Source organism: Oncorhynchus keta, chromosome 19 (genome assembly GCF_023373465.1).
Source record: "Oncorhynchus keta strain PuntledgeMale-10-30-2019 chromosome 19, Oket_V2, whole genome shotgun sequence".
In the NCBI taxonomy this organism is placed as follows: domain Eukaryota; kingdom Metazoa; phylum Chordata; class Actinopteri; order Salmoniformes; family Salmonidae; genus Oncorhynchus; species Oncorhynchus keta.
In genome coordinates, this window is record NC_068439.1 from 62,514,607 (window position 1) to 62,542,562 (window position 27,956).

At 43.0% G+C, this 27,956-nt stretch overlaps 1 protein-coding gene across 1 annotated transcript in view; it reads right to left on the reverse strand.

Moving 5' to 3' along the window:
* Window positions 1-27,956, reverse strand: part of vta1 (vesicle (multivesicular body) trafficking 1) — a 46,249-nt gene that overhangs the window by 1,374 nt on the left and 16,919 nt on the right. The window contains exons 3-7 of the mRNA XM_035794193.2: window positions 23,129-23,256; window positions 19,318-19,393; window positions 15,881-15,992; window positions 4,597-4,839; window positions 3,115-3,192 (exon numbers count right to left, since the gene is read on the reverse strand). Of these exons, the coding sequence (XP_035650086.1) occupies window positions 3,115-3,192; window positions 4,597-4,839; window positions 15,881-15,992; window positions 19,318-19,393; window positions 23,129-23,256 (637 nt within the window). The remainder of the gene's footprint in view (window positions 1-3,114; window positions 3,193-4,596; window positions 4,840-15,880; window positions 15,993-19,317; window positions 19,394-23,128; window positions 23,257-27,956) is intronic.

Consider the following 27,956-nt stretch of genomic DNA (forward strand, 5'->3'; position numbering starts at 1 on the left):
AACACACACCACCCGTTACTCTCTCACTGACCCACCGTATTAGGTCATCAACTGAGTTATCACCAGCCTGACACAGCTCTCTGATTGACCCTTTAACTCAAAACATATTCCAAATCCAACCTCCCTATTCAATATCACCAGAATTTGAGACGGTGGCCATACGTTCCATTACTATTTTTCAATAGAAGACGCTATTTAGAACTCTTAAAGAACCATGTCAGTCAAGACCAGAGTATGTGAGCGAAGCGCGTTTCCCAAAGGCTGGAGTGTCGGCCTTCTCGCCCGCTCCAATTTAACTCCAGTACTGCTCCAGTAGCGCTCACTTCACCAACTCAGGGCATTTATTGCCCAGCATGCATTTGTAGGGTACTTGTGTGCTGCTATAGCCTCTTGCTTTAGCTACTGTCAGGAGTTCACAAAATATTTTCATAAAGACACTTAAAATACTACACAGGTGCAAAATCAAGGTGACAAAGATGAGGAGGACCAAGAGCATGACAGGGAGTGCGGTGATGTAGTGCCCACAACGAAATAATCATTGTGGAATCTGAAAAGACACGTATCCTGAAAGGATGATGGTGTAGTACGTGCACATAACATAAATGAACGAGGCGGGTAGCTAGCTAAGTGACTCATTGTAGCAAAGTATTTATAAACATGAAAATCGGTTCTCTTAAAAAGTTTTGTTAATTTTCGTTCTATCATTGATTTTGGCCCAATAGGCCTGACATAATAACTATTTTAAGGAGCTTTCTGTTTTGATAGGGTTGTTGCCTAAAAACCTTTAGGCCTACCTATAGAAAAGTAAAAATACAAATCTGCATCCCTGCCCAGCCTGGCAAGAGTGGCAAGAGTGGCCCGAAGGGTGTTTAGCATCCCCAGTGGCTCTGCAAGCGTGGAGAGGGTATTTTCTGCTGCTGATCTGCTCTCCAGGCACCATCGCATGAGTCTGAAGCCACAGACTCTGGTCAAACTGGTGTTTCTAAAAGTGAATCCAAAGGCATTAGATGCTATGTACACTACCGGTCAAAAGTTTTAGAACCTACTCATTCAAGGGTTTTTCTTTATTTTTTACTATTTTCTACATTGAAGAATAATAGTGAAGACATCAAAAGTATGAAATAACACATAAGGAATCATGTAGTAACCAAAAAAGCATTAAACAAATCAAAATATATTTTATATTTGAGATTTTTCAAATAGCTACCCTTTGACTTGATGACAGCTTTGTACACGCTTGGCATTCTCTTAACCAGCTTCATGAGGTAGTCACCTGGAATGCATTTCAATTAACAAACTCTTGAGGGATAGGTTGTTATTCTGACACCACCTGGCCAGGTCTCTGACCTCCTCCATATAGGTTGTCTCGTCATTGTCGGTGATCAGGCCTACCACTGTTGTGTCGTCTGCAAACTTAATGAGGGTGTTGGAGTCGTGCCTGGCCATGCAGTCATGGGTGAACGGGGAGTACAGGAGGGGACTGAGCACTCACCCCTGGGGGGCTCCAGTGTTGAGGATCAGCTTGGCAGATGTGTTGCTACCTACCCTCACCACCTGGGGGTATAGCATTCTCACATAGGTGTTCCTTTTGTCCAGGTGGGAAAGGGCAGTGTGGAGTGCAATAGAGATTGCATCATCTGTGGATCTGTTTGGGCGGTATGCAAATTGGAGTGGGTCTAGGGTTTCTGGGATAATGGTGTTGATGTGAGCCATTACCAGCCTTTCAAAACACTTCATGGCTACGCACGTGATTGCTACGGGTCTGTAGTCATTTAGGCAGGTTGCCTTCCTGTTCTTGGGCACAGGGACTATGGTGGTTTGGGGGAAGAGTAAATGGTCTGGTCAAAGACTGCGCTCTCAACGTCGCCTAACGCTGTCTCAAAAAGAGAAAGTCTATATACAGTACATAGAAAGTCTTATTTGAAAAGCGTCCAGATTCAGATAATGTGTGCTGACGCTGCATGGTCTGGGAACCTCAAAGCGCATGCATCTCAAATTGTATTTTTGTGTCTCAAACGGTACGTGCTGGCACAACCTGTAGACATTTGTTGGTCTCATGTATCGCGTGAGTCAGTAGCTTCGTTCCAGGGTGTCAGTGTGCTACGTACATACCAGGCAGCGCACTAGCTCTGGTCCAGGGCGTTACACTAACCACTGTTACTTGTGCAGCTTAGTATTACGTGCTAGCTAGCTAGCACATTGTAGCTAGTTAGCAGACAGCTAGTACACACTAGCTTCTAAATCTAAATGTAATTTCACCACCCGTGCTGTTGGTGGAGATAACGCATCATCCTATCTGGCACCATTCAAGAATTTGGTCTCATCTCGTATGTCTAACAGCATCTGTGGCGTGAGAAGGTATCTGCTGAAGCCAGACCCTATACTCTTATTTTGCTTGGCTTCGAAAGGTTAGAGTCCTAGCTTAGAATTTGAATCTACAGAAACTCTAACTCAACCACTTAAGTAGGATTAGATCCAGCCAGATTATGGGTGACCTGCTTTTTGTAAATTATATTATACTGGACACTTTTATTCTATACACTTCAAGCAGAGAAAATATTTAATTTGCCTCAGTGTTTTTGGTAATGTTCCCCCCATACATACGTCCTACAACACTATTAAACTAGACTCTGCTGAGTAAGCCATGTAATTATCACCTCTCATGCCAACCCAATGCTGTGTATTCTGCCCTCTATTCATTATGATTTATTAAAGCCACATTGCTATGACACTGCAATTGTTCATGTAGTCATTTTCTTTTCATCAGCCACAGACTGATTATTTGGGTTTGTCTGTGGTCATATTTTTCCCACCAGTGCTGGAAACCGAGAGCCCACAGTCTGTTTTCCATAAACCGTTTTATGAGGAGAACTGCCAGTCTCCCTCTCCATCCCTCACCCCCCCCCCCCTTCGTCTCCTCACAGCCAAGAGGGGAACCGTCTCATCCTGGCCACTTCAGATGAGCTGTAGGGTCTTCATGTTGTAAAAACTCAGCAGTCAGGATTTTCCACAGAGGTCTGTGGGACAGCAGGTGTGGCATGGTGGTTTTGGGGTGTGGTGAGCCCCAGGGTGCTTGGGGAAGGGAAGGGGGTACTATGCCGTCCCTGTCCTTACCTTCCTGAGTGGCACTCAGCAGTGAGGGGTCGACTGCCGGAATGCTTCGGGGAACAGGCACTGGTTTAATGGGCTCTCCTGTAAACAACACAGGGGAACAGGGAAGAGTTATTCTAGTCCACCCAGATCCTCTAGAGTCCAGGAAAAACCATACAGGGCACTTTCAACTTCTGCTACGCCACAACCAAGAAATGTGTTGGCTAACGCTGTGATATGACTTTATGATGTATAAAGAAGAGAAGTGGTTTGAATGCTGTTAGAGAGCAGAGAGCTGCTCAGGCCTCATTACATTTCTGACTCGAGCCAAATGGACGATTTACTGGTAAACTACAATGAAAACAAGGTCAGATTTGATGTAATCTGGAGCAATGTAAATTTTGCGACTCAATTTATAGACCCCCGAAAAACCTGCATTGATAGGTTCCAGATACATAGGTACAACAAAACAAGGGAGGCCACAGGGGAAATCTGTGCAGCTATATTTCATGTGTTTCTTCTGCAGGTCCTGGAGTCTGAATTGTGCCGCCCCTGATTCAATTAGCACCAGAGAACCTCAGGGGTCACTGGGTGGAGATGGGTCACTGAGGCTCTCATAGAATGCTTTTCCCCTGAGGCCTAGGGCCTGTCTGTGTCATTTGTGATTAGCTTACTGGCTTCCAGGCACAGAGGACACAGGCAGGCCCTGGGCATCCAAGGAAAAGCACCCTATCTGAGCCTCAGAGTGGACCCTGCTCCCACTGCCCCCCTGCCCTCACCCCTGGCTTCACTTTGGCTTTGATCTTTAAAATGTGGAGAGAGGGCAGACAAACAGACCTCTGGTACCACAGCCTGCCAAGCCTGAGTCAATAAGGAATAAATCTTGACTGTCCATATTACATCAACAACTACTTTAATGAGCCTGTGACATATTAATAATAACCACTAGAAAATGAATAAACAAACATCTAGTTGGTCATTATCTGGTGGGGCTGTTACAAATGACAGTGTTGCTTTGTGTGAGGTAATTGTTTTCTGGGTGATATGTGACAACACCCAAGTCAGCCACAAAGAAAGCAGTCATAGGGTTCATAGACACAACACTGTCCCTCCACTCACAAAGAGCTGCAAAGGAAAAATGATTAGGCCCTTTTCTATGCTTGTCGACCATGCCAGAACATACAAAAACAGATCTAATGGCAAAGTTGATCCCACGGGCTTGAGCTAAGCTGTACTCAAGTTATGCCAGTGGATACAATTTGTCTTAACTTCAACACAAGAACACCAGTCTATTATACATCAGGTTTGTGAAAACTTTCACAATGGTCAGATGAAGAATTAGTCAAGTTAGCTGTTGGTTGCTGATCAGGATTGTAATGACATAGCAAGACTGCAGAGAGGAATTGATGAAGAGTCCATATGGGTCCCATAGATTCTGATGGTATTGTATCATTATCTGAGGCTCCGCTGAGTGATAGGGTGGTGTGTAGAGGTCCCATACTCTACCTGCAGGTGTGTTAGCTGGACAGTGGGCTCCAGGAGGGATGTGGATGTTGTTGTAGTTGGTGTGGGGGTAGGGGGAACCCCCCATGGACCCCGGACACTGAGGGTAGGGGGGACCCCCCATGGACCCTGGCCCCTGGTCTGGATCCCCAAAGCCGGGCTGGGAATGGGGTGGAGACTGGGGCTGAGCAGGCTGGGAGGACTGGTACGACGGTCCCCCTCCACCCTCAGCACCATGCTCCTCATCTTGGGAGACAGGAAGACAAAATGTGTAGTTTGTAGTCCCTCAGACTTTTGTCAGGGAACTCATATTGTAGATTTGCCCTAACATTTTTTTCAAGATGACAATACACCGACCCCATACCACGTCAGACATCTGATGAGGCAGAACTTAAGCAAGACTGAGTGTTAGCTACATGAGGTATACATCTATAAATCTTTGCAATAAAATCAATTTTCCGCAGATGAACATGCTGGTAGACTACCCACTGAGTTACATCATTACCGTGCTGTGGCAACAATATCAGAGGCAACAATATGGCTAGGAACTATAACAATTCAAGCTAGGTCATCAGAGTCCCTGCCCATCTTCTAACAACATCTGAAGCCCAACCTCTTCAAAGAGTATCTTAAAAAATCCAAGAGCAAAATAAATAAATAAATGCAAGAATTGTGAACACTCGCTCTTGACTTTTTTCCTCCCTTACGAGCTCAGACTTTACTGATCGCAACTTTATGAAGGAAACATTTACTTACTATGACTGTGATATGTGGATGTCCAACCTATCTTAAGATGAATGCACTAAGTGTAAATCGCTCTGGATAAGAGTATCTGGTAAATGACACAAATGCAAAGTACGTGTTACAATTCTGTCAGGCTCAAAATACTTTTAGTCAAAGCCCAACCGACTGCTACACTTTATCTTAGTAATTCCCTTCCAAACATCACCCACATTATCTTTCAATCATGTGGATTTTACTCGCAATATGCCTTCATCGAAAATCGGTTTTGTTTAGTTCATTTTTCATTGAGTCAGACCGTCGGTATGCTTAAACTTTAAACTATGTGCAGCACCAGGTCACAGACCGTGCAGCACCAGGTCACAGACCGTGCAGCACCAGGTCACAGACCGTGCAGCACCAGGTCACAGACCGTGCAGCACCAGGTCACAGACCGTGCAGCACCAGGTCACAGACCGTGCAGCACCAGGTCACAGACCAGCCACCCTCTCCTCATGCAACATGAGGAATGAGTCACCAAGGAGCCACTCTTTTCTTTCATGCAACCACTGATGCAAAGGAATGCTACAGCTATGGAAGTGGATCTGAGCTTCCAACACACTGCGACAGCTTCTTGGCAAGGATTTGCTGAGATGAATTAAATGGCCACTTTGGGGCAATGTGCCGAATGCCTACATACTGCTCATTTGGAACGATGTACATACAGTACATAGGAACGGTAAGTTGTGGAAAAACAAAGCATTAGCCTAAGTTTTGTTATGCAAAAGGGAAGCCTAAGATTAAAACACAAGTACTTGATTAGTGATGTATAGCAGACTAAACATATTTTACTTTAAAAGTCTATTCAGACAAAAACATGATTTGAAGTGTTGTGTGTACTGAACTTAAATCAACTTGAATTGGAAAAAGTGATCTACTTTGTCTTTGAGCTACGATATGCACCATATGTTTATATAGCACAGTGAGCCAATTCCCAGAAGAAAAAGCTTAAATCCAGTACTGAAGAAAAAGAAAAAGGAAATTCCATTTAAAATGGGTACGGCACCTATTCTTTAGACTCATTAAAAGTAATATGTTCAAAACATATTTTGGAGTGAACACATTTAATTGAAAGAAAATATTATATTACATCCATACACTATATATACACAAAAGTATGTGGACACCCATTCAAATTTGTGGATGTCTATTTCAGCCACACCCATTGCTGAAAGGTGTATAAAATAGAGCACACAGCATTAGCAGCAGAGTGGCCTTATTGAAGAGCTCAGTGATTTTCAATGTGACACTGTCATAGGATGCCACCTTTCCAACAAGTCAGTGTCATATTTCTGCCCTGCTAGAGCTGCCCCGTTCAACTGTAAGTGTTGTTACTGTGAAGTGGAAACGTATATGAGCAAGAATGGCTCATACGCAAAGTGGTAGACCACCCAAGCTCACAGAACTGAACCGCCTGTAACACTACCGCGTTCCAAACTGCCACTGGAAGCAACCAGCACAATAACTGTTCGTCTGGAGTTTCATGAAATCGGCAACCATGGCTGAGCAGCCACACACAAGCCTAGGATAACCATGTGCAATGCCAAGCGTCGGCTGGAGTGGTGCAAATCTCTCCGCCATTGGACTCAGTGGAGCAGTGCAAACACTTTCTCTGGAGGGATAAATCACACTTCACCATCTGTCAGTCCAATGGACAAATCTGGGTTTGGCGGATGCCAGGAGAACGCTACCTGCCCCAATGCATAGTGCCAACTGTAAAGTTTGGTGGAGGACAAATAATGGTACTGGGCTGTTTTTCATTGTTTGGGCTTGGCCCCTTAGTTCCTGTAATCTTAATGCTACAGCATTTCAACAACATTCTAGACGATTCTGTGCTTTGTGGCAACTGTTTGGGGAAGTTCCTTTCATTGTACATGGGGGCATGACAATGCCCCCATGTACAAAGCGGGGTCCATAGAGAAATGGTTTGTCGAGATCAATCGAAGACCTTGACTGGCCTGCAGACAGCCCTGACCTCTACCCCATCAAACACCTTTGGGATGAATTAGAATACCAAAAGCGAGCCAGGCCTAATCGCCCTACATCAGTGCCCGACCTCACTAATGCTCATGGCTGAATGGAAGCAAGTCCCCGCAGCAATGCTCCAAAATCTAGTGGAATGCTTTTCCAGAAGAGTGGAGGGCATCATAGCAGCAAATGGGGGTCCAAATCCATATTAACGCCCATGACTTTGGAATGAGATGTTCGACTAGCAGGTGTCCACATACTTATGGTCACGTAGTGTATTTTCAGAGATTAAAAATCAAACATTCTATGTGCTATATTTGACACCACTTAGGACATACTGTAGGAAGTGTGAGATGAATGAAAAACAGACTAGAACACATTTTCATATACAGTTGCGGCAAAACATATCAGCAAGCTAGCACTTTTCTTAAATAATTATGTTTCTTCTAAAATAAGTTGAAATTGGAATACTTTTCTTCCCCATACCTTGTTATTGGATTTTCAACATTGCAGAACCAATTTTATTTAAAAAGGTAGAAAAATGTACATGGGAAAAAATTATTGGCACCATGGAGCTAGTATTTGGTTGCACAGCTTTTGGCCAAGATAACTTCCAACAAATGTTTATTGTAGCCATCAATGAGCTTGCTGCACCCTTCTACTGGCAATTTGTCCCACTCTTTGGAAACAGACTGCTCTAATTGTTCAATGTTTGAAGGGTGCCCTCCACCAACTGCTAATCTCAGCTCTCACCATAGATTTTGGATGAGATTCAGGTCAGGACTCTTCGCTGGACACTCCAGAACAGTCCAGCGTTTCTTCTTGAACCATTCCAGGGTGCTTTTTAATGTGTGTTTGGGGTTGTTGTCTTTCTGGAAGATCCACTGCCTTCTACACAGACACAGTTTTTGGACACTGGATTGAACATTGCACTCCAAAAGACCTTGATAATCTGCTGATTTCATTATGTCCTGCACATAGACAGGGGTGGTCTTAGTGATTTGGATGCCCCATGCAGGGGATTTACAACAGGTGTAGAGCCTAACTGGCATACAGTTGAAGTCGGAAGTTAACATACACCTTAGCCAAATACATTTAAACTAAGTTTTCCACAATTCCTGACATTTAATCCTAATAAAAATTCACTGTCTTAGGTCAGTTAGGATCACCACTTTATTTTAGGTATGAGAAATGTCAGAATAATAGTAGAGAAAAGGATTTATTTCAGCTTTCATTTCTTTCATCACATTCCCAGTAGGTCAGAAGTTTACATACACTCAATTAGTATTTGGGAGCATAGCCTTCAAATAGTTTAATTTGGGTCAAATGCGTCGGGTAGCCTTCCACAAGCTTCCCACAATAAGTTGGGTGAATTTCGGCCCATTCCTCCTGACAGGACTGGTGTAACTGAGTCAGGTTTCTAGGCCTCCTTGCTCGCACACACCTTTTTAGTTCTGCCCACAAATGTTCTTTCAGGTTATGTCGATATAGGACTCGTTTTACTGTGGATATAGATACATTTGTACCGGTTTCCTCCAGCATCTTCACAAGGTAATTTGCTGCTGTTCTGGGATTGATTTGCACTTTTCACACCAAAGTACGTTCATCTCTAGGAGACAGAACTCGTCTATTTCCGGAGAGGTATGATGGCTGTGTGGTCCCATGATGTGTATACTGGTGTACTATTGTTTGTACAGATGAACGTGGTACCTTCAGGCGTTTGTAAATTGCTCCCAAGGATGAACTAGACTTGTGGAGATCTACAAAAAAACATTCAGTCTTGGCTGATTTCTTTTGATTTTCCCATGATGTCAAGCAAAGAGGCACTGAGTTTGAAGGTAGGCCTTGGAATACATCCACAGGTACATCTCCAATTGACTCAAATTATGTCAACTAGCCTATCAGAAGCTTCTAAAGCCATGACATAATTTTCTGGAATTTTCCAAGCTGTTTAAAGGCACAGTCAACTTAAGTGTATGTAAACTTCTGACCCACTGGAATTGTGATACCGTGAATTATTAGTGAAATAATCTGTCTGTAAACAATTGTTGTAAAAATTACTTGTGTCATGCACAAAGTAGATGTCCTAACCGACTTGCCAAAACTATAGTTTGTTAACAAGAAATTTGTGGAGTGATTGAAAAACAAGTTTTAATGACTCCAACATAAGTGTATATAAACTTCTGACTTCAACTGTACATACGCAGTGCGCAAGTTTCAAGTTTGGGGAAGATAATTTTCATCTTTATAATAAACACATTACATTCATAATCGCATTTGTGGTCACTTTTGAGAATGGTGTTTTTCAGCAAATTGAACATTCGCGCGTATAGCCTACTGCCGTGTGCGCATTGCTGCACTTACAATGTGAAGAAATTGCCTAATAGTTTATCAACATTTTCAGCCAAACATTATCATCTGTTCAGTCAGGCTCACTGCTTAAAACAATTATTTTTTTAATGCTTGTGATTGTATTAATTTGGGATCTATTACATCCCACAACTGTCCCAGAATATGTTTGGAATATTTATATCTTGCACAGAATAGGTCAACTGTTGTACTATGTGGGATAGTAGATTAACATAGGCTAGTGATTAGGCCAACTCATCTTGAAGGCTGACGAAAAGTAAATGTGGACAGTTATTTCAATATCTTCAATATGCGTCTCGGAAAGGGACGCGCGCATCTTTGTCCCAGATGTGTCGGTCGTCACTTGTTGCCTGTGAGAAAGACCCAATCACGTGATGGAGAGCTATGTGAGTGAGGTGCTTTGGCACGCAGCTGGGAGAAGGGAATTATAATTATTATATTCAGCCCAAGGGCACAACGGCCACTCGCTGCAAAGGGAATGGATTTTTGTAAGGGGGCATTACGGCCACACAAGGGGATGCAGCCCGTAAATTCAAGGCATTATCAAGTGCTTGTCAATTTGTGAATGAGAGACTGATGAAGTATGTTCAGCCTGTGCAAAAAAACAAAGCAGAGTGCATGCCTTTCACGCAACTTAAAAAAAAAAATTGTCATTAGAGTCGCATTCTTCATACTATAAAATAATGCCACGAAATTCTAAGCAAATATTGCTGGCTAAATTAACTAGTGTAGCTCACAGCCATACTGCATAGCCAGATCAGGGCCTAACATAAGGACAACTCCGAGTACGATATTCTGTTCTTCTGAAATCAACATAAATCTAACCAACAATGCAGTTAAATCTAACCAACAATGCAGTTAAGAAAATATTTAATAAATAAATAAAAAATTCAAAAAGTAACTATAAAATAACAATGAGGCTATGTGCGGGTCTACAGGTTAGTCGATGTAATTTGTAGATGTAGGTTAGGGGTAAAGTGACTATGACTATCTATAGATAATAAACAGCGAGTAGCACCAGTGTAAAAACAAAGGTGGAAATAGTCCGGGTGGCCATTTGATTAATTGTCCAGCAGGCTTGGAGGTAGAAGCTGTTAAGAAGCCTTTTGGACCTAGAATTGGCGCTCCGGTACCGCTTGCTGTGCGGTAGCAGAGAGAACAGTCTACGACATGGGTCTTGAGACAATTTTTTGGGCTTTCCTCTGACACTGTCGAGTACATTTTTATTTTATTTAACCTTTATTTAACTAGAGAAGTCAGTTTAAGAACAAATTCTTCTTTACAATGACAGCCTAGGAACAGTGGGTTAAGTTCAGGGGCAGAACAGATATTTACCGTGAAAGCTCGGGGATTCAATCTAGCAACCTTTCGGTTACTGGCTCTAACCACCTGGCTCCCTGCCACCCCAAGTATATATGTCCTGGATGGCAGGAAGCTTGGCCCCAGTGATGTACTGGGCCGTATGCACTACCCTCTGTAGCACCTTATGGTCAATAGACTACATTTTCTTCATATGATGTTTCTTAAAAGAGGCCTGTCTAAAATAAATAATGGATTAATTGTGATGGTGTAGGCTATATTAAAATGGACTTATTAAAATGTAGAAGTTCCAAAGGTCTGCATCAGTGGCTTGCAGGCCGTGTGTGGAAGACAGGAGATGCTAAATGTGTTTATGTTAATTAACAGTCAATTATCGTGAGAATGGCAGTTATTTGCTTGACAATCAGCTGCTGACAAAATTTCATGACCGCCACAGCCCTAGCGGAGACCAAAGTTTTTTTCGCCAATTTCTGCTGATTTTATAGAGGGAATTATTTAAGAAAAGTGCAAGGGTGCCAATTTATTTGTCTGCCCACAACTGTATGCATCTGTGTCAGTCTTAAAACCAGTTTCTCTGCCAATGTGTTTTTCTAGCCTATTGTCCCATTTCCCCCCAGACTCTAGGTTAAATAATATGGGTGGGGTAACTCAAATAAACCATCTTGGCTTATGTCAGTACGTCTGCATTTGTCATGATACGAAAAGGAAGTCTATAGGGAGAACCAGAGTACTGAGGGATAATATGAAGGAATGCGCAAGGGCCCAGATGGGGAGGGGAGGGCTGGTCCCCGAAGAGCTCTCCGAGATAGCTCTCCCTATGGAGCTGTGAAACAGGAACTGGATCGTTTCCCTGCAGACACTCTCCCCTGACTCCCCCTGCTCTGCTCCAGTCTGTCACAGGCCAGCCAGCCAGCCAGTCCTGCACAGCACAGCCGCCCCCTGCCTGGCCTGCACAGCCTCACACACTAAGCAGCTTTGTATCCTGCTTACTTACAGAGCGGGAACTTGATTGCCCTGAGATAAAATGTCTCCCCTCTCTCTTTGGATCAGAGGAAACTCCCACGATTAGAGCCACATGAGAGACAGATAGTAAAGATAAAGCCGCAGTTAGTTTCACATTATGTCTGAATTGGTTAAAGGAGGCAGAGAGACTGGATCAGTGGTTGAGCGGTTTCGCTCATGGTCCACTTAATCTTGATTTGTGCCAATAACAGATGGGAGTGATGGGCATTTTAAATGGGTGTGGATAGGCTTGGAATATTGTTTCACATTTGAGTCACCTGCTGCCTTGTGCATAGGACAGACAGTCCCAAAGTTTGAAAATAAATGCACTGCTGACACTAAATTCAGTTCTGAAATCACAGACCATTGATCCACTGCACTTAAACTCGCCTAATATCCAAAGGATTCTCATAAATTATACATTTTCGAACCCAATTATAAGATTCAAACAAAGTAGCCTCGAAACATACGTGCTGATTCTTATCAGAGCTGTGCTGATGACAGTCCTCTGCTTGGCCAAAAGTCACTCTCAAAAATGTCACTGGGGACTCCAGAGGTACTGAGTGTTCTGAAAGAGCCATCCAATGATGGACTAGAAAAGAAACTTCAATACATTATTGATACCTTTGCCTATGACAGAGTGAGAATGTTGAGTATTTGCAGCTTTTGAAGTTAAATTGGAGAGAAACTCTCCCGAAATGTCACCCCTTTCCATACTTTGCCCTTAACACCTTTGTTATTTGAGATGTGACCTTATTTCTTATGAAATGTTAATGAATCCGTCTGTACTAGTTTCCATCTTTTGGTGGCATGGCTACAAAACAAACGTGCCTTCTCCGACTCGACTGGTGGGCAACATGGCATGAAGCTTGCACTTGTTTGTTCTACCCAGATGGAAGCATGGTGCGCTCTCTCTTCCATCGGAACATGTCAGTACCAGGGTACCAAGTCAGTTGAATAACTGAATGCCTTCAACTGAAATGTGTCTTCCACATTGAACCACTTTAACAGGTCAAACAAAAGGTGTTTTAACATAAGAAAATAGTATAAGCAATAAAATGAAGAAAAAAAACGCTTCTCAAAACAACCTAATTGAATACAAAAACTCTGAAAATCTATCCCATATCAAAATACAGTAAAACCAATCAACCAACTCAAGACTGAAAAAGACATGTTTTCATATTTTCATTTGACGAGTAGCAGCAGGCCACCCTCTTCCTGAGGTGTTTGGCAGACATGTGGAAACAGGAAGATGCAGTGATAAGACTATGATGCGTGTGGACTGAGTTAGACGCAATACGAGAGAGAGGAGAGAGTATAATATCAGCTTTCTCTTGGCAATGTTACACCTCAGTGGGAATAACCCTGCATGATGTCACCACTTACAGAGGAATGCCCAGATTCACAACAGGCGGGAGGGGAGGGATGTTGCTCTTCCCTAACAAAAGAGATGAACTACACCAAAAAGTAGGCTATGCCTGACAACATGGCTAATAGGCTACACTGACAGTCATACTCTAACTTTTCTCATTTGTTCGACTGAAAACAAAAAAGGGAGCTGAAATAGGGGACAGGGTAGCGACACGTTGACTTAAGAGGTCCCGTCCTCAGTTTGTGCCTGCGTGCGGGTCGGCTCGCAGTGGAGTGGAGGGCTACAGAGATTACTTAAATCTCTGACATGGGCTGCTCAGGTCAAATACACTGTAGCACATCCAGCAGATGTTCAGAGAGGAGCACAGTGATCTAACAGCTCTGCAGCGCCATGGTCGGCTTCTAACTCGTGGTTAGGAGGGTCCCCCTGCTCAACCTGGCCAAAGGCTCTGTTCTTGGTCCGAGATCTAGTTGCTCTGAGAGTATCAGTCTCTGAAGGGTGTTAAAAACGTACACTGACAGACAGGCATGGAATCTGCACACAAACCAAGATGAAACTGAAGTATGTAACATAATCATACATTGTAAGACTGTTCTTAACCAGTGGGTTTCAGCCGTAACCTTCAATAATAGGTTTTGTAACATTATATAATTGTTACACCACAGCGGTAAAACCACCCTGCCTGATCCTCTCAGGATAAGGTGTTCGAAAGCATCATAAAATAAACATCAGCTCTCTCACACAGAGCCAACCACGCAAGTTCCACTGCGAGCCTCGGGTGCTACACTTGATACAGTGCCTTGCAAAAGTATTCCTCCCCCTGGGCATTTATCCTATTTTGTTGCATTACAACCTGTAATTTAACTAGATTTTTATTTGGATTTCATGTAATGGACATAGACAAAATAGCACAAATTGGTGAGGTGAAATGAAAAAATATATATATTTTTTTTAATTAATACAAAATAAAAAACGGAAAAGTGGTGCGTGCAATATGTTTTTTTGCAATGAAGCCCCTAAATAAGATCTGGTGCAACCAATTACCTTCATAAGTCATAGAATTACCCCAGAGTCTGCAACACCACTAAGCAAGGGGCACCATCAAGCAAGCGGCACCTTGAAGACCAAGGAGCTCTCCCAACAGGTCAGGGACAAAGTTGTGGAGAAGTACAGATCAGGGTTGGGTTATAAAAAAAGATCTGAAACTTTGAACATCCCACAGAGCACCATTAAATCCATTATTAAAAATGGAAAGAATATGGCACCACAACAAACCTGCCAAGGGAGGGCCGCCCACCAAAACTCATGGACCGGGCAAGGAGGGCATTAATCAGTGAGGCAACAAAGATAACCCTGAAGGAGCTGCAAAGCTCCACAGCAGAAATTGGAGTATCTGTCCATAGGACCACTTTAAGACATACACTCCACAGAGCTGGGCTCTACAGAAGAGTGGCCAGAAAAAAAGCCATTGCTTAAAGAAAAAAATAAGCAAACATGTTTGGTGTTCCCCAAAAGGCATGTGGGAGACTCCACAAACATATGGAAGAAGGTACTCTGGTCAGATTAAGCTTTTTCGCCATCAAGGAAAACACTATGTCTGGCGCAAACCCAACACCTCTCATCACCCCGAGAACACCATGTTTTTCCCATCAGCAGGGACTGGGAAACTGGTCAGAATTGAGGGAATGATGGATGCTGCTAAACACAGGGAAATTCTTGAGGGAAACCTGTTTCAGTCTTCCAGAGATTTGAGACTGGAACGGAGGTCACCTTTCAGCAGGACAATGACCCTAAGCATACTGCTAAAGCAACATTCGAGTGGTTTAAGGGTAAAGATTTAAATGTCTTGGAATGGCCTAGTCAAAGCCCAGAACTCAATCCAATTCAGAATCTGTGGTATGACTTACAAGATTGGTGTACAGCAACGGAACCCATCCAACTTGAAGGAGCTGGAGCGGTTTTGCTTTGAAGAATGGGAAAAAAATCCCAGAGGGTAGATGTGCCAAACTTATAGAGACATACCCCAAGAGACTTGCCACTGTAATTGCTGCAAAAGCTGGCTTTACAGAGTATTGACTTTGGGGGGTGAATAGTTATGCACGCTCAAGTTTTCCGTTTTTTTTTGTCTCATTTCTTGTTTGTTTCACAACAAAAAATATTTTGCATCTTCAAAGTGGTAGGCATGTTGTGTAAATTAAATGATACAACCCCCCCAAAAATATATATATTTTAATTCCAGGATGTTAGGCAACAAAACAGGAAAAATGCCAAGGGGGGTAACTACATTCGCAAGCCACTGTAAGACACACAATGATGGCTAACCTTTACCAACTGAAGTACCATGTCACCCAAACGGAGGAAAGCAGGTCTAAAGGCTCCTGAAGGAAAGGCCAGGAGAAGAGATCTTTTCTCAACGGGAGACGCTGTTTGAGTCACAGTGCTGATAGGCAGTGCTGATATAATATCAGTCCTCACCATACGTTTCCTCCTCATAGCCATCAGGGCCAGCCTGTGGGGTTTCACCGCTCTTCAGACAGTTGTGGATGTAAGTGGCCTTCCATCTCGCATACTTCCTGTGCTGGATGTTCTGAAAAAGGGAAAGGAACAAGGGAGGCAGGGAGGAGAGGGGGGTAAATAAACACAGAAATATTCAAGATAAGAGATGTGGAATTAAAAGCAATTAGTTAAACAATGGAGACTGGATGAAAGGCTTAAGGTAGGACTATATTTATTTTCCTTTAGCTTACGGTAAAGGGATGGAAGGGGAGTGGGTGAAGCAATAACTGTGGTCTAACACGCAGGTCACCAAATTCATTAGAAGTTCTATGCACCTAATTTAAAAGTTCTCCCCCTGTTAATCTTATCTGGAGATTAATTCAATGGAAAATCATTGGAGGAGCTTCCTTTGGAGAAAACAAAACGTCAATGTTGAAACTACACATTCACAAGGGTTCTTCCAAACCAGTACATCCAGGTGGTTCTTTCTAAATAGCAAAATTAATACAATGAAGACATTTCTTTCTGAAGCAACTAACACACACAATCATATTTCTAATCTAAAGTATCCCTGGAGATAACAACATACTATCCCTGAGGGGAAGTTTAGGATTGATGGTAGCTATGATTATGAACTGGTGAACTGTGAACAAATTGGATGCAGTCTATCACAGTGCAATCCATTTTGTCACCAAAGCCCCATATACTACCCACCATTGCGACCTGTATGCTCTCGTTGGCTGGCCCTCGCTTCATACTCGTCGCCAAACCCACTGGCTTCATGTCATCTACAAGACCCTGCTAGGTAAAGTCCCCCCTTATCTCAGCTCGCTGGTCACCATAGCATCTCCCACCTGTAGCACGCGCTCCAGCAGGTATATCTCTCTGGTCACCCCCCAAAACCAATTCTTTCTTTGGCTGCCTCTCCTTCCAGTTCTCTGCTGCCAATGACTGGAACGAACTACAAAAATCTCTGAAACTGGAAACACTTATCTCCCTCACTAGCTTTAAGCACCAACTGTCAGAGCAGCTCACAGATTACTGCACCTGTACATAGCCCACCTATAATTTAGCCCAAACAACTACCTCTTTCCCTACTGTATTTAATGAATTAATGTATTTTTCTCCTTTGCACCCCATTATTTTTATTTCTACTTTGCACATTCTTCCATTGCAAATCTACCATTCCAGTGTTTTACTTGGTATATTGTATTTACTTTGCCACCATGGCCTTTTTTTGCCTTTACCTCCCTTATCTCACATCGTATATAGACTTGTTTATACTGTATTATTGACTGTATGTTTGTTTTACTCCATGTGTAACTCTGTGTCGTTGTATGTGTCGAACTGCTTTGCTTTATCTTAGCCAGGTCACAATTGTAAACGAGAACTTGTTCTCAACTTGCCTACCTGGTTAAATAAAGGTGAAATAAAAAAAATAAAAAATGATTAGAGCTCACACTTAATAGTCTCACATACTCTCTCAATCACCATTTTCTAAAACTTTGGGTCCTCCACTCTCTGGTGATGAAATGTCCTTTTTTTCCTGTATGAAATCCAATCTCCCACAATGCATCGTGATGTGCTTTGTATTTAAAAAAAAGTATATACAGCGATCAGCGAGCAACGAACTGTGAGGCTCCATTGTCTGGGTTAGTGTTACAGAGAAAAAAAACTGAGTTGTAAAGCAGCCTCTCCAATGAGCTATCTGCAGCAGAGACAAGCAACTCAATGAAACATTGTCTGTTGTCTGCCACAGGCCACTTCCCTCAGTAGAAAAGCCATCTGTAGCCATGGAGAGAGAAGCTTTAATAAGCCCACAGCTGCTGAGTTGGGGTCTATGGGTGTTTCTCAAAATGCATACTACCGTGCTCCGAGCACACACATTGGAGCGCGGGAGGGTCAGAGTCCAAATCAAAGTATTCGAAACAGAGCACGGAGGGCACTTCACAAATGCATACTTCGTTTGTACATATTTTGAAGCATGCATCGATGCAAGCTTCAATAGAAACTAAGCAAACAAATATGACTCAACCACGTAAAAAAATGAAGCAACATTACTTGAAATCAATGGCGGCCTTTATTTGAGCTGAAGCGAGAGAAAATACACACCTACTAAGGAATTAAATGTTGCCTATTCACATCTCATGTTGCCTGACCACAATATTTAATCTTGATATATTAATAAATACATGCTGTGTTAATTTTGGTATGTTTACCTGCCAACATACCATAGATAGCAAGTCTAAAATAAGGCAATAGGGCTAACTGGCTAGCTACTAGTACTGTTAGCTAGCTATCCACAAATAATTGATATCTTGTATAATATACATTTTCAGTCACTTTTGCCTGTTAAACTATCTGGTTTGATACATTATTAGGATTCACATATAGCTAGCTGATAGTTATGAAGTAAAACGGTTGCTGTGTGTGTGTGTGTGTGTGTGTGTGTGTGTGTGTGTGTGTGTGTGTGTGTGTGTGTGTGTGTGTGCGCGTGTTTCGTCTCTATTGCCATTGTTGTCCTGGCTGGAAGACAGTTGGGGGAATGGGTAAGTCCATAGTAAGTCAATAAAGCTAACTGGCTAGCCATAAAGAATTGGTAGCTACACACGAAAAATGTACATCTACATTAGATTTAGGTCATTTTTGCCTGTTTAACTAGCTGGATATCTAGATTATTAAAATTCACAAATCTAGCTGATATTTCTGAAGTAATGCGTTTGCTGTGTGTATATCTTGTTTCGTCCATTGTTTCCATTGTGCTGGCTGAAAGAAGTTCCAGTGAATGAGGAGGTGAAGTTTGAGGTAATACAGACACAGTAGGGTGAGTGCGAGTGCTTCACAAATGTATTGTTGTGTGCATTCTCCACACTCTTGTCCTCAGAAGGACGTAGTCAAGAGAAAGTGGTCGGAGAATGCACTCGGAGCATGAGTGTGGAGCACTGTAGTATGCATTCTGAGAAGCACCCTGTCTAGTAGTGTCTAGTTGTCTACAGTTCTAGACTGGAGAGGCTCTATATGTTACAAGCGGTTTCCAGGAACACGCTGTTTTCCAGTCAGATCAGTCAGTAATCTCATGACTGGTATGTGTAGATCAAATAGAAATTCCCCATATTTTCCCTTCTCTTGGATTTTCTGTCTGAGAGCAGCCATAGACTGATGGACAGATGGCATTGTGGCTAGTCAGTTCATATTACCTCACACATATTAATTAATATGCTGAAATAAAAAGGTAGATGTAGTTACAGTAGTTTATAGGCCCTATACAGTAGGATGAGGGTATTCAATATAGTATGCGCTGCAGGTAGCTTAGTGATTAGGAGCGTTGGGCCAGTAACTGAAAGCTCACGGGTTTGAATCCCAGGTGAAAAACATGTCAAAAATGTTATTGTTTTTTGTTTCGTTTTTTTACTTACCTCCTCGGATAACTCGCCGAAAACTGACAGGACATCTAACAAAAGGCTGGATGTATAGAAGGACTTAATCATATTCCTACAAAGAGAGACGAAAAAGTTAATTAAGGCATACTGAAGTCATTAGACCCAAGTGTTTTAAACCTGCCAACTGTGACAAATGTATTCTACAAGAATGGATTAGGCTGCGTCACAGAACATGGATAATTCTATAATTATCAAATACACTATATATACACAAAAGTATGTGGACACCCCTTCAAATTAGTGGATTCAATTTTTTCAGTCATACCGGTTGCTGACAGGTGTATAAAAATCAAGCATACAGTCATGCAATCTCCATGGACAATACAAATAAATAAATAATAATAATAATTTAAAAAACGTTGGCAGTAGAATGGCCCTACTGAAGTGACTTTCAACGTGGCACCGTCATAGGATGCCACCTTTTCTTCAAATTTCTCCCCTACTAGAGTTGGAAACGTCTAGGTGCAACAACCGTTCAGCTGAGAAGTTGTAGGCCACACAAGCTCACAGAATGGGACCACTGAGTGCTGAAGCACGTAAAAATCATCAGTTCTCGGCTGCAACACTCACTAAATGAGTTCCAAACTGCCTATGGAAGCAACGTCAGCACAAGAACTGTTCGTCAGGAGCTTCATGAAATGGGTTTCCATGGCCAAGCAGCAACAGACAAGCCTAAGATCACCATGTGCAATGCCAAGCATCGACTGGAGTGGTGTAAAGCTCGCCGCCATTGGTGGAAACGCGTTCTCTGGAGTGATGAATCACTTCACAATCAGGCTGTCCGATGGATGAATCTGGGTTTGGTGGATGCCAGGAGGACGCTACACCTAGCCTGAATGCACAGTACCAACTGTAAAGTTTGGTGGAGGAGTAATGGTCTGGGGCTTTTTTTTCATGGTTCGGGCTAGGCCCCTTAGTTCCAGTGAAGGAAAATCTTAATGCTACAGCATACAATGACATTCTAGACGATTCTGTGCTTCCAACTTTGTGGCAACAGTTTGGAGAAGGCCCTTGGCTGTTTCAGCATGACAATGCCCCTGTGCACAAAGCAAGGTCCATACAGAAATGGTTTGTCGAGATTGGTGTAGAAGAACTTGACTGGCCTGCACAGAGCCCTGACCTCAACCCCATCGAACACCTTTGAGATGAATTGGAACGTGGACTTTTGGCCAGGTGACTTTTGGCCATGTAATGTGTGGATTTGTCTCTTATGAATTTGAATGATACATTGGATCCAAGGAACCAAACAGGTCTGTAAATATCAAACTATGACACGAGTCATGACACTAAAAGAGAGGACTGTGGGTCTGGAGTCAGAGTTCAGAGGCGACACCACTTGTGGGAATTCAGTGTAGATCACAGGACAGGAAGCAGGGAGGAAAAATGTCATAAAATCCCACAGCTGGTTCCAGGAAGCATAAAACACAAGGCCGTAAAAAAACACAGAAACATAGGGGCTTGCTTTCTGGGGGCTTCCAGCGCAGAGGTGTGCCATGTCAATGTAAGACTTGTCGTGGAGCAGAGCAGTGCAGAGTGGAAAGTAGACCAATGTATTGAAAAGCTGAAGGAAGTTTCCTATTCAGGATTAGTTCCCATAAACATTCAACTCTGCACCTCTACACATGACATAACGTAACATTTATAGCTTATTTATGTAGATCTAGTTCCTTGTAAATCAAAGCTTTTTTTGTGCCGGAGAGGAATATTAATATAGCCTACTTCTCGGTATCCGGACTTGAAGACAAGCGTGTTTCATTTGTATTTTCACATTTCTTCAAATGTGGTTGTACGTATTTGTCTACATACCATTGCTGGCACCAGTTTTACCAGACAAACAGAAATGACGTCATCAATAAATACTATAGGTATACTATATAACTCTCTCAAGATTAGCCTCAGGTGCATTCCTTGTTCAAATATCAATTATTAAACACTGGGTATATTTAATGTTTTCAATTTCCTAAGAAAAATAATTTTGTGAGCCAGAAACCATACGCTGTCCCTTCTTCAACACACAGTGCAGAGCAGCCACTCCCTCTCCGTCTGACCACACTTCATCCATTCCTATTTAATGGTCTGCAAAATACTAGTACTGCAGAGCACCGTGGAAACCATCCTAATGTCTGGGTTGATCACAGTAAATCCTTCCACACCGCTTCGCCTTAACCTGAGGTTAACTATGATGGTGCTCACTGGGAGGGGATTCATGGCGTACAGCTACTTCAGCAGACCTTACTGAAGGTTGAGCAATATTTTTGTGGGTTTGTAGCACGTCTCACTGTCGTGTTGTGGAAACAAGATGGTAAGACGAAAAGGAAAACAAAATGCATCTTGAATAACAATACATGGCTGGAAGTAAGACAACTAGCCTACGTTGACAAAAAAGAGATCTAGGCCTATTACTGAAAGGTTTGGAAGTTCAACTCCGCCCACTCCTCACTTGTACACATCTGATGAACGTCATTGGCATTTAGATTCTCATGACTCAGGGGATGGGTGGCGGGGAAGGGGAGGCAAACGTGAAAACAGAAAGGGATGAAACAGCATGGGGGTTCATTTACAGCACATTCTAGCCTGCATTCTCAACACAACAGTGTGTGCTTTCATGGCTTTTATCTGGCTGGTTCTGCAGAGGTCAGCATATTGGACAGAAATTGGGCCTGCCTCAGGCTATTTACATGCATTATGTCAAAGGCTCTGGACAGAGAGCCTCAAAAGACCTCAGTGAATGACTTCCAGCTATGACATATTTTATCTGACCCTACTTTCATGCACTCTTTTTTTAAATTGAAGGATACAATCTTTCACTGGAACGGATGGATTTAAAGCCTCCTGATCAATTTAGAAGTTGAAACCACATTAGATTCGTCAACACTTTGGCACTGACTCGATTTAAGACCATAACCGGCCAAAAACATAATAGCTGGATAAAAGTCCAATGCTTATATGATTACCCCTTTATACTCAATGGAATCCCCAAAATATCCAAGTTTTACTTGTTGGGAGAAGAATATGAATCATCAGAACTGTAGATTTGACTTCAACTCATCAGTTGGGTAGCGAATTCAATGGGGCATTAATGAAACATTGCTCATTGCTTAGAAACAAATTAGCGGATTGGTGAAAACCTGCCATCTTACAATATAGGCGGAAAACATTTTTCATCCCAATTGCTACATTGCACAAGATGAATGGGCACACAGACATATGCAAAATGGATGAAGCCTTTAACTACTAGCTGCAAAACTCAAATGTTATTTCTCTCCCATGTTCAGGACTGTGTCTGGCACTGTATCTGGGGCCTGGAATCAGCACACAGGAGACAGCATCCTGTCCCTGCCTACAGTACTGGAGACCCTGGCTGGCCTGGCCTGACCTGGCACCCACAGTTCCTGGAAACCTCTGCTCTACTGTCCAGCCTGCTGCTGACGTCAGTGCCCGACGACACTCATTATGGCAGCCAGACCTGTAACACTACACCTGCATGGCCAATAGGAATCATCTCACCCTTGTGGCAATCTCTTCACACAGACAAGGCTTTGTTGCTAAATTTAGACTCTGGAAGGGACCCTTCATGTGCAAAAGCAACAGTGGGATTATTTTATGTCAAGGGTCAGTGAAAGGAAATGGTAATCATGAGGGCTTACGTATTGGAATCAGAAAATTGGAAACAGTCCACTGCCATGCTGAGATTCAAGAAGCAGGGAGCTGTCTGCAGCTACAGTACAGTAAGACTTCTTCCCATGCTAAGCAGGTAGTAAGACAGTGAGTGAAGAAGTAGCCTTACTTGTGGAATCGTCCAGATCGATCCTCGTTGTCAGCGTAGAGGAACATTTTTAAGGCATAGTTTTCGATGTGGGCATTGCCGACAACTTCCTGGGAGATTGAGTCATTGTCAGTCAGCTCCTTCTTCATCTGAAAAACACACAACAGCATCAAATCACGCAAAAGTAAATTATGTTCTGCAGGTAGGCACATTCAACCTGAAAAACCACAGGCTGTAAGTGGCAAACATTTTACAAAGGGCAATCAATCAATACAGAGTAGTTTCAAAATGCACATTCACTTGGACTTTTCAGATTATCAATCTTTCATTGGACACAAAACGTTCCTCCTAGGTTCCTGAACAGCACAGACATAGTCTATACATAGAGGGAGCCTGTGTACTGTACTGAGCATGAAACGTGTGAGGCGAGGCTTTCCATGGTGTGAATAATTAATTCCTGGGATGCAGCAGAGCGCAGACACCGATTCCACTCCAATGGAGTCTAGTATGGTGGAGTAGACGGTCTCTGGAGATGCACCCACAGATCATTACATGGACAATAACCAAGGGTGGATTTTACCGCTTTCATTTCAACAGTGCTGGACAATAAATCTTGTGCTGAACACCACTCACCAAAAGGATATTTAACCAGAAACATCAAAGCCAGTTGCAAAGAACTGGCAGTTTACTTTACCACACCGCTCTTACATGGCAATTAATCATCTACGACAATACCAGTAACACAGACACTAGAAAACTCACTTACACAATTTTATTGTTTCTAACTGACTTGTTTGTTTTGTCAAAACTTCATTGTCTGTGTATGGTCAACCACTGCATGCAGCTGACAAATTAAATGATTGCTGTGCCCATATTATGTCTTAATGGTTTGTTGTGGCCAGCTGCCAAAAATGCAGCCGTAAAGCCCACTCACTGTCACAGAGCCAGCCTCTCTCTGAGGTGTTACAGTCTGCTAGAGAGGTTTCCTTGTAAAATCAGTAAAGCAAATAATACTGATTACATTTCAACAGGTGCCCTCTGCTCTCCTGAATGGACTTACTGTTCATGTTAATGAAATATCAACCTATGTTTAAATTTTATTTTAAAAAAGAGGTAACACGCAGCACAGTACATAACTTGTGTTAGCGAAGGACTTTAAAAACATAACTTCGATGGAAGTGTGCCGACGTTCTAGAAAGTCGAGCCAGACGTTTAATTGAATCAAAGGATTCAGCTTGGATCACAAAACACCACTAAAAGTACTCTGGGGTTCTCTAGAAGTCCCTGCTGTACTAGAACAGCTTAGCAAAACACAATAGTCATTTTCAATACGTCAGGACAATATTACCATGAAAGGCTGCATCTTCTTTGATGGTTTTGCTGTCATTGAATAACAGAATGAGTGAGAAATGTGTTTCTTACCCCTGGGGTAAGGCAACCCTAACAGACGAGAACTAGGCCTACTGACACTCATCAGGTCTGTATAGGCACTGTCGGACAACAAAAACAAACAGCTAGTGCATTGAAGTGACTGACAATGCAATGTTAAAGACGGCCAAAGCGGCAATAAGGAAAAGAAAAACTGCCGTTTCCATGAAACAGAGGCCCATCAGTGTGTAGCCTAAATACAGACAATCTCTTCAACCACACCTTCGCTCCCTAATCCACTGCTCTCCGAACGCTAATTTAACGATGGAGAAAATGAGCCAAGTGTGCTGGTCAATATGCTGAGGGCCAGGTTGTGGGCAGGCTTTAGTTCATCTTCAATACCAGAACAAAAAAAGACAGATTGGCATCTTAATTATTCATCCTCTGCAAAAAATAATAATAACTGGTTGTTTGTTTCCCTAAAAATGTGTACCTTTAGTGGATATTAAACTGTCATGAGGTGAAATGATAAAGAACCACATGGTGCGATGTAAGATTTGTTTCTTCAAAACAAACTTTATTTGCCACATGCGCCGTATACAACAAGTGTAGACTTTACCGGGAAATGCTTACATACAAGCTCTTAACCAACAGTGCAGTTCAAGAAGAAGAAAATATTCACCAAGTAGGCTAAAATAAAAAGTAACACAATAAGAATAACGAGGCTATTATCAGGGGGCACCGGTACCATACAGTGTGCAGGGGTACAGGCTAGTTGAGGTAATCTGTAAATGTCGGTGGCGATGAAGTGATTATGTATAGGTAACAAACAAACAGCGAGTAGCAACAGTGTACAAGATGGGAGGGGGTCAATGTAAATTGTCTGGTGGCAATTTTTATGAATTGTTCAGTAGTCTAATGGCTTGGGGGTAGAAGCTGTTGAGGAGCCTTTTGGTACTAGACTTGCTCTGCTACCGCTTGCCGTGCAGTAGCAGAGAAAAAACAGTCTATAACTTGGGTGACTGGAGTCTCTGACAATTTTATGGGCTTTCCTCTGACACCGCCTATTATATAGGTCCTGGATGGCAGGAAGCTTGGCTCCAGTGATGTACTGGCTGTACGGACTAGCGCCTTATGGTCAGATGCCGAGCATTTTCCATACCAGGCAGTGATGCAACCGGTCAGGATGCTCTCGATGGTGCAGCTGTAGAAAGTTGAGTATCTGGGGACCCATGCTAAATCTTTTCAGTCTCCTGAGGGGAAAAAGGTTTTGTCGTGCCCTCTTCACGACTGTCTTGGTATATTTGGCCCATGATAGTTTGTTGGTGATGTGGACATTTGAAACTCTCGACCCGCTCCACTACAGCCCCGTCGATGTTACTGCGGGCCTGTTCAGCCCACCTTGTCCTGTAGTAGCGATCAGCTCCTTTGTCTTGCTCACATTGAGGGAGAAGTTGTTGTCCTGGCACCACACTGCTAGTTCTCTGATCACCTCCCTATACGCAGTCTCATCGTTGTCGATGATCAGGCCACTGTTGTGTCATCAGCAAACTTAATGATGGTGTTGGAGTCGTGTTTGGCCACGCAGTCATGGGTGAACAGGGAATACAGGAGGGGACTAAGTACACACCCCTGAGGGACCTCAGTGTTAAGGATCAGCATGGCAGACGTGTTGTTGCCTACTCTTTCCACCTGGGGGCAGCCCGTCAGGAAATCCAGGATCCAGTTGCAGAGGGAGGTGTTAAGTCCCAGAGTCCTTAGCTTAGTGATGAGCTGCATGGGGACTATGGTGTTGAACGCTGAGCTGTAGTCAATGAGCAGCATTATCACATAGGTGCTCCTTTTGTCCAGGTGAGACAGGGCGGTGTGGAGTGCGATTGAGACTGCGTCATCTGTGGATCTGTTGGGGAAGTATCCGAATTAGAGTGGGTCTAGGGTGTCCAGGAGGATGCTGTTGAGGTGAGCCATGACCAGCATTTCAAAGCACTTCATGGCTACCGACGTGAGTGACATGGTGCGGTAATAATTTAGGCAGGTTACTTTCGCTTCCCTGGGCCCAGGGACTATAGTGGTCTGCTTGAAACATGTAGGTATTACAGACACTGTCAGGGAGAGGTTGAAAATATCAGTGAAGATACTTGACAGTTGGTCCGCGCATGCTTTGAGTAAACGTCCTGGTAATCCGTCTGGCCCAGCAGGCTTTGTGAATGTTGACCTGTTTAAAGGTTTTGTTCACATCAGCTATCGAGAGAGTTATCACATAGTCATCAAGAACAGCTGGTGCTCTCGTGCATGCTTCAGTGTTGCTTGCCTCGAAACAAGCATAAAAGGCATTTAGCTCATCTGTTAGGCTCTCGTCACTAGGCAGCTCGCATCTAGGTTTCCCTTTGTAGTCCGTAATAGTTTTCAAGCCCTGCCACATTCGACGAACGTCAGAGCCGGTGTAGTAGGATTCAATCTTAATCCTGTATTGACGCTTTGCTTGTTTGATGGTTCGTCTGAGGGCATAGCGGGATTTCTTATAAGCGTCCGGATTAGTCTCCCGCTCCTTGAAAGCGAGCAGCTTGAGCTCGATGCGGATGTTGCCTGTAATTTATGGCTTCTGGTTGGGATATGTACATACAGTCACTGTGGGGACAACGTCATCGATGCACTTATTGATGAAGCCGATGACTGAGGTGATGTATTCCTCAATGCCATTGGATGAATCCCGGAACATATTCCAGTCTGTGCTAGCAAAACAGTCCTGTAGTGTAGCACCCACATCATCTGACCACCACCGTATTGAGTGAGTCACTGGTACTTCCTGCTTTAGTTTTTGCTTGTAAGCAGGAATCAGGAGGATAGAATTGTGGTCAGATTTGCCAAATGGAGGGACTTCTTTAATATTAGACATTGCGCACCAGCTGTTATTTACAAAAAGATCCACCCCCCCACCCCGTATCTTACCAGAGGTGGGCGTCTCTGTTCTGCCGGTGCATGGAAAATCCTGCTAGCTCCATATTGTCCATTTCTTCATTCAGCCTCAGTGAAACATAAGATGTTACAGTTTTCAAATGTCCCGTTGGTAGGATAATCTTAATAGTAGGTCATCAAATGTTATTTTCCAATGATTGTACGTTAGCAAGAAGAACGGCTGGCAATGGGAGTTTACTCGTTCGCCTACAGATTCTCAGAAGGATCCCCGATCTGCTTCCCCTTTTCCGGCGTCTTTTCACGCAAAAGGTGTGGATCTGTGCCTGTTCCAGTGAAAGCAGGATATCCTTCTCGTCGGACTCATTAAAGGAAAAAGTGTCTTTCAGTCCACAATGAGTAATCGCTTTTCTGATGTCCAGAAGTTATTTTCGGTCATGCGAGATGGTAGCAGCAACATTATGTACACAATAATTTAAAAAATAAGTTCCACAAAACAAAACAAATTGGTTGGGAGAATGTAAAACGTCAGCCATGTTCTTCGGCGACATCTTCAATTTCATACTGT